Source organism: Equus caballus, chromosome X, assembly GCF_041296265.1.
Source record: "Equus caballus isolate H_3958 breed thoroughbred chromosome X, TB-T2T, whole genome shotgun sequence".
Lineage (NCBI taxonomy): Eukaryota > Metazoa > Chordata > Mammalia > Perissodactyla > Equidae > Equus > Equus caballus.
This window is the reverse complement of record NC_091715.1, coordinates 102188246-102195304: the sequence shown is the minus strand read 5'-3', so window position 1 is coordinate 102195304 and position 7059 is coordinate 102188246. Positions and strand designations below refer to the sequence as shown.

Below are 7059 nucleotides of genomic sequence, written 5' to 3'. Positions count from 1 at the left end.
CAGATTTGCTTCTACTTACTGTGAAAGCAGTGAATTCTCCAAACTTAGGGTTTCTTTCCTGTAACACAATGCACTATGTGCAGGCATCCATAATGGGCCCTGTGTTACCTCACGGGACCTAAGGATCATGGGAAACTGATACAAACTAGTATGAAGCTCTGGCTACTGCTTTTTTTTTTTTTTTTTAAGATTTTATTGTTTTCCTTTTTCTCCCCAAAGCCCCCCGGTACATAGTTGTATATTCTTCGTTGTGGGTCCTTCTAGTTGTGGCATGTGGGACGCTGCCTCAGCGTGGTTTGATGAGCAGTGCCATGTCCGCGCCCAGGATTCGAACCGACGAAACACTGGGCCGCCTGCAGCAGAGTGAGCGAACTTAACCACTCGGCCACGGGGCCAGCCCCTCTGGCTACTGCTTTTGCCTTGAGTAATAATGTCCTTTGTCTCTGACCCAGGATTCTAGTGTCTTCTGCCATTAAACAGATTAACTTGTTAACTTCTAAGTAGGGTAAAATCTCAGACTGCATGGTTCTTGACAGGTGTTTCCAGATATCATCCCTAAATCGATTGTGCTAGGGTAAAGTTTCCCATTAGGATGATTTTTGCCCTATCTGTGTACCACCTATGCTATTGTGTTCTACTTCATGTTTGTCTTCAAACTGACTCACTTATTTAATTTGAATACTTTTTTGAAAAGGAAACATTATAACATTACCCTAAATCTAAACTATCATCATTTCCCTTAAATGGAGAGTATTTATTAATACACATTCAAATAAATACATGGATATTACAACTTAAAATATTTGTGTATTATCTAAAATCATCTCCACCTACCACCAGGACCTTCTACTTTAACCCCAAGTTATCTGATTATATCCAGAGTAGTCATAGCTGGGACAAAGACTATCACAACCAGTGTTTCTAGTTAGTGAATTTTGAGGTCTTATCTTCTTCCCTATAAAAAGTTCCCATCAAGCCCCCTTGTGAAGGAAAAAAGGGGGAAAGGAAGTCTAGTGCTCTGATCTGCAATAAGGACAGTCAATATCTTCTAAGTAAGTATGTCCAGGACAGCCCAGCCATCAGCCTAGGAGGGTGTGGTGCCTGCTGCAGGCTGGAGAAGAGAAACCAAAGGCAGACTCATCCTGGAGAGGAGTGTGGCTTAGATGAGCCCTTCCACATCTTGCCCCAGTGCCACCCCTCAGAGCGCCAGGGGTCTGGATTCATCCTGTCTTGTAAAACTGCCACAGTGAGCCCCTGGCCAGACCCTCATCTCACTCTAGCTGGAATCTAGCCCAACCAGCATCTATCAGGCTGTTGCACCCTTGAAGAATAGCCTGAAGACATGAATTGCTCCAAAAAGAGCATCATAGAAGAAAAATAAAATAACACACAACTGGCACAACTGTGAGCCATATACACATATACAGATACATATTTAGATTTGGATGTGGATATAGATACACAGTAAGTCTTACAGAGCACTTTCATGTTTCCAGGTAAGGATGAGAGTATCCCCAAATCTGACTTGAACCTCTCTTTAAAATTTACACAGGTCTAGGTGTATCTGTTGAACTGGTGAGGAGGGCTTGCCATGGGTCTTCTGGGAGAGATCACTCACCCTAAGGAAATAAGAGTCAGAAAGACAAAACCATAATCTTTAGACTCAGAGAAGAAACTCTGACTAAAGCATAACATCTGTCACTTTGACTTGTCTTCTGGTCCAACCCCTAAACAGACCCATTGTGTCTGAGTCTTATGGGGAAGAGGGGGCACGTGATTAAAATCCCAAAGTTGCCAAGTTATCTATAAGATATCATGGCCCGAGTAGCCCTGCATAAATGTCCATCCAAATCCAAGAGATGGAGATTCTCCCCACTTCTGTAGAGGTCAGTCTCGGGATTCAGGCCACCAGGGGTTCCAAAGAAATATGTTGGGCTTCACTAATTGAGAATTCTAGCACATCATCAGTGGTAGGGGCCTGAAAGGTACAGGGCCTGGATGAAGGGGCAGGAATACCCAGCATACTTGGTAGTACCAAGGGGAGGGAGATGGGATGTTGGGCAGGCACAGCAGGAGAGGAACATAAATGTGGCACCTACCAGTTGCCTGGATTTGTTCTTAAGCACAGGTAAGAACTACTTTCTCTACCCTCCCAAATAGCTGAAACAAATCCCTCAGGAGTTAGGATCCTGCATGGGCAGATGGGGAAAAAAACTGTCAAATATAGCTCAGTCATTACCTTATTTGGTCCTTACAAGATTCCTTAAGATTGTATTGTTATTATCTCTATTTTACAGATGAGAAAAGATGTCAAATCTATTCTTCTATCTAAGTGGCAGTAATTTGGAGTTCATATTTGCTTCTAAAATTCTGTCAACAAATATTAAGTGCCCCAGTGCCTTTAGAAATAAACTGATAAGTGCTGTTGGTTACTTCTTTTTTGTTATAAAACTTTTATTATTTTAACAATAATGTGTGTACATTATAGGAATAAGGAAAAATACAAATAAGCAGAATAAAAAAATCACTCAAAATCCTACTCCTGACTGTATTTTTTGTCTTTCATCCTTCATGTGTTTTCTGTGCATATATGTAATATACAAATGTAATATTCCCTTTCAAAAATACGATATTCACAAATTACTTGGTAACCTTTTTTCATTTTATATCCTATCAAGAACCTCTTTTTGTAAAAATGAGTAAAGCTCTCCTATTAAAAGGCAGAGATTTGTAGATTGGTTCAAAATGTGATAGAGAAGCAGATAACAAGAGATGCATCTAAAACCACTAACAGCAACAAGTTAAAGGTATAAAGATGGACAAAGGTGTATCAGGAAAATGCAAATCAAAAGAAAGCTATATGGCAATGTTATATCAGAAAAAGTAAAGATCAAGGTAAACTACATTAAATAGGGGTAAGGATGGTTTCGATTAACCTTCCAACGCATCACTATAAGTTTGTTTCTTACTCTCCTTATCTCGTCTATTTCATTTACTTCTCTAAACATATCTTCCTTGCTTAAATGCCTGTTGTGTATATCTTCTTTAAATTCCTGGAGAGATTGAATCAGCCTTTCTCTAAAAGTTCCTTCTGTTTTCTCCTCCTCCTCTGGCTCTTCCTCCTCCTCTGGCTTTTCCTCAGGCTTTGGCTCTTCCTCAGTCTTTGGTTCACTCTCATTTTCTGGTCTTCCTTCAATTTTTTGACAGGGTTTCATCTTGTGTCTGTCTCTCTTCCTTCCTTTCTGCTTATTCCCCTTTAAAGGCAATTACTTCTAGGAAGCAAAAAGGAGACAGTAAGTGAGGTCTCAGCATTTGCTTTTTTTGATTCAGAGCTATTATCAAATATCTTCCATCTGGGAGACTCAATCAGCAATCAGGGCTTCCCTGAGCTTGCGGCTCTTACCCCCACTTTCCACCTCCTCACCTCTCTCTTGTCCCTTCCTCCAGCCTTTTTCAAGGCCCTACTCAACCATTTCTCCCGCACAGGGCGTAACACAAGACCCTCTTAGAGCAGAGTAGGCTGGGATAAGGTGAGAGAGAGGAAAGGTGGGGCCCACAACTTCTGTCCCGCCCTCGTCCACTTCAACCCCAACGGTGTTTATAATATTCCCCTCACCTACCTGTACTGATGTGGTCAGTTTCTTCCTCACCTTTTTCAGCTTTGTGCAGTGCTATGAACGACAGACCTGCGGACAAACGGGAAACGGGAGGGGGAAGGGGTGGGGGAGAGGTTGGGGGTGGGGCGAGCGCTTGGTAGGTAGCCACGTACCTTTTTCCTCATTAAGATTCTCGGTTGTGGAAACTTTCTCACCTTTTGTTTACCCCAGTTCTCCCCCTCTCCACAATGCAAGACAGCTCGAATTTCCCATCACACAGGGAGTAGGAAAAGCAGATTATTTCCAAACTATCTCTAAGACTGAGGCGGGGGTTGGGGGGGAGGGTAGGCGTTGGGAAAGCTGTCTGAGGCAGCAGAGGATGATGATTTTTAAACTATCACAGGTCTCTTTGTCCTTCTCCCGGGACCCCTAGTTCCTTTCCCAAGGGTCATTATTTCCTGCAGACCTGGAGGTGGGAGGTAGAGAGATGGACTTGACCAGGACTCCCTCAAGTCTCTGCCCTATATCACCCCCCACTCTAGAAATCCCTGGGCAGCACCTATTTTGACACCAACCTGCAAAATTTCAGCAACTTGACTCCTTCTCTTTCCCCTGGCCTCAGGCCCCACCGTACGCGCTGCTGAAGGAAGCTGGTACCCAGACGGGAACAAGGACCAGACTAGCAGGACTTCTGCACACGTCGACTCCTGGTCACGTGAGATCTACGTCACCAGTGAGCTCGGGTCCCCAATTTCCACTCCCACCAAAAGCGCGGCAGAAATGGGCCCGCCCTCTGCCTCCTCCCCCCTTACACATTTGGTCCTGTCAGTCTTTTTTGTTGTTGCCTATTCCAGGGGAAAAGATGTGATTTGCCTTTCTCTGATTACTAGGGAGGGGCTGCATCTTTTTCTGAAGCTACTAAACTTTCTACTTTCAAGAATTCTCTTCCTGCCTTCCTTTCCCAGGATTAAGAACTCCTACAACCTCCACCCCTCCCCCAGCCTCGGTTTCATCTGCAGCCTGGTCCTTGGCTGTTGTGGAGCACGGTTGGTTTGGCAGCGGGTTGTAAAGAAAAAAATAGAGCCTGGGAGAGGAGTGAGATTTTTGAATGTAGTTTTAACTTTATTCTTAATACTTTTATATATTTTTAAGTAACTTATATGAGTTAATACACCTACAGTCCTGAGAATAGTGCGTGACAAGTTCATTATTGTGTACAATCTATTATTATAATTATATTAGGATTTGATTTGGGGAAAAAGATTCAAAATGAAGAAAAAAAAGTAATGTTTGACTCCAGAGTCCTGGTGGTGGTATTTTCAGGAAGCTATGCTGCCTGCAGAATCATCAATTGTCAGGTACACATTGTGAGCCCGAGTCTCCTCATCTGAAAGAAGGGAATAATAATACACACCTCATAGTGATATCGAACCTGAAGTGAGTTCACTCACCTGTTGTACAGCAAGCCAATCTCTGACACCAGGTGTAGTGGAAGAAAGTAGGAATTTTATTATTGCATAGCGCTGAGCAAGGAGAGAGGGCAGCTAACGCTGAAATCCCAAAATCCCTGAAAAGCTAAAAGGAAGGGTTTTTATTTGGGGTTTTAGGCAGGGGAGGGGGAGCATATGGCCTTGCTGGGCGGAGCTTTCCCACCAGCCTGTCTTTGGCCTTGAGATGACTTGCAGAGAGGAGGGAGCCCGTGACCTTGCTGGTCAGCAGCTTTCCCACCAGCCTGTATCTCTTTGTGGGGAGGAGATGATGAAGCCAGGTGCTTGTCCTTGGCGGTGTCTGTCTCCATGGAGGACAGTGTATTCCGGAGCCAGGAAGCCAGGGAGTAAGGAGGGAATGAGTGTTTTGGTTTTAACCCCATATATGCTGGCTTTAATGTAGGGAAACTGATATCAGGGTCGGTATCAATAGAACTGACTTTTGGGAATTTTAAATGATAACACTTGTTTCATATAAAATCTTCAACAGGTATTGGTTACCCTTCAACCTCACCTCAGTCTTTGGTAAAAGTCACAAATTTGCCAATAAAAATGGTATAGCTCTTCAGAGGTAACATTTGAAAAATAATAGGAGGAGACATAAACATGTATTTTTCTTTTGTTTGAGTTTTGGTGCCCTTTTGTGAAGCAGAATAAAGAGCTCAGTGGATTATGGGGAAAGAAAAAACCCTCACCCCGTGTCGTTTTGCTTCACTTGCTCTTCTGTTACATTATTCTGTCTTCTGGGAAGCATGTGTATTTGAGCGCCAGAATGGTTTGGGGTTGGCTGAACAGAACACTGGTGTGAGAGACAGGCGACAGTAGTTCCAGTGCCAGACCTAGACCTGACTGTGTGACCTTTAGTAAGCTACTCTCCCTGTACTGGCCTTACCTCTAAAACAAGAGATCACAGGCAAGCTCTCAGAATTTTAGAAAGAAGTGTGTGTATAGTAAAACATTTGAATATATTGGCCTTAGGAAGATTGAAACATCCTGAATGGCAGCTGCTTTTTTCCAGCTTGATGGAAATGGTTCTAGACATCCTTAGAATGTCCTGAAAAGGGAAATGTGCTTTACTAGTTTATTTCATTTTATATTCCCCAAAACTGCAAGGAAGATATTTTCATTTCCATTTTATATATGAAAAAAAATAAACAGAGTTTAAGCAATATGCCCAAAGACATTACCTCCTGCAGCAAGGTTATGTTCCTCCTGGGTTCTCTGGAGATAAGCAGGCCAGAGGTCAGAGGCCTAGCAGGCTGCATCCTTCTAACAGAATGTAACTGAACCAGTTATTTATGAAGATGAAAAACTCCCAGAAGTGGAAAAGATAGATCATTTTTTCCAAAACAGGACAAAAGTAAGACACTTACTACATTCCACAGGAATTAATCTATTGACCATGCAAAATGTTGATTTGTTTTAGAAAACTTTAGGTTTCAAATTTTCAAACTAATTAGGCTGGTTTTTTTAAAGCTATTTGGGAAGTATTAGAAACATTCTCTAGTTGATAAATATAAATATGACCAAGCTACGGAGGATTTCCTATTTAGTAGAAAATCTTATTTTTTATTGTAAATTACTTTTCTCCCCAAAGAATATGTCTTAAAGGTTGTGAACAATTAGCATGTTTAAAAAATTTACTCTTTCCTTTGTATCAGATGGAAAATGTTTTCTATGTGATATATGTTAGCCAAATAACAAGGTACCTCAATGAAAAGAGAAATCTTGGGATAAATTCTATTCTCTTCCTCCCCCCAAGGTGTAAGTATTATATTTCTGTAATGTAAAATCAAAGCATTTTAAGTTTAAAAGTTGGAACAGAAAAGTACATAAAAGAAAGCTAACGTTTCACTTTCCACTCCCAGCCTCCGTTCCTGATACTTAGCTTTCTGGCCATTTAGGCAGGGCCTCAGGGGAAAAATAATAACTACAGGGAGAGGAGGTAGGGAGATGGAGCAGGTTGAGGGTGGTTA

General features: G+C 42.1%; 1 protein-coding gene across 3 annotated transcripts; it reads right to left on the bottom strand.

Moving 5' to 3' along the window:
- Window positions 1-2542: 2542 nt before the first annotated feature.
- Window positions 2543-5164, bottom strand: TCEAL9 (transcription elongation factor A like 9). Of its 3 annotated transcripts, XM_005614377.4 has the most exons (5): window positions 5048-5164; window positions 4172-4303; window positions 3812-4062; window positions 3621-3686; window positions 2577-3272 (listed from the first exon to the last, which is right to left on the bottom strand). In XM_005614377.4, the coding sequence occupies exon 5, from the start codon at window positions 3213-3215 to the stop codon at window positions 2901-2903; it is 315 nt and encodes a 104-aa protein (XP_005614434.1). In that variant the 5' UTR covers window positions 3216-3272; window positions 3621-3686; window positions 3812-4062; window positions 4172-4303; window positions 5048-5164; the 3' UTR covers window positions 2577-2900. The 3 variants fall into 3 exon arrangements, with proteins under 3 accessions (NP_001296343.1, XP_005614434.1, XP_023488991.1); XM_023633223.2 differs by lacking the exon at window positions 3812-4062; NM_001309414.1 differs by lacking the exons at window positions 3812-4062; window positions 5048-5164 and having other exon boundaries at window positions 2543-3272; window positions 4172-4220.
- Between the last annotated feature and the right edge of the window lie 1895 nt (window positions 5165-7059).

Coding starts and splice junctions, on each gene's coding strand:
- TCEAL9 (XM_005614377.4), bottom strand. CDS start 3,215: ATGAAACCCTGTCAAAAAATTGAAGGAAGACCAGAAAATGAGAGTGAA.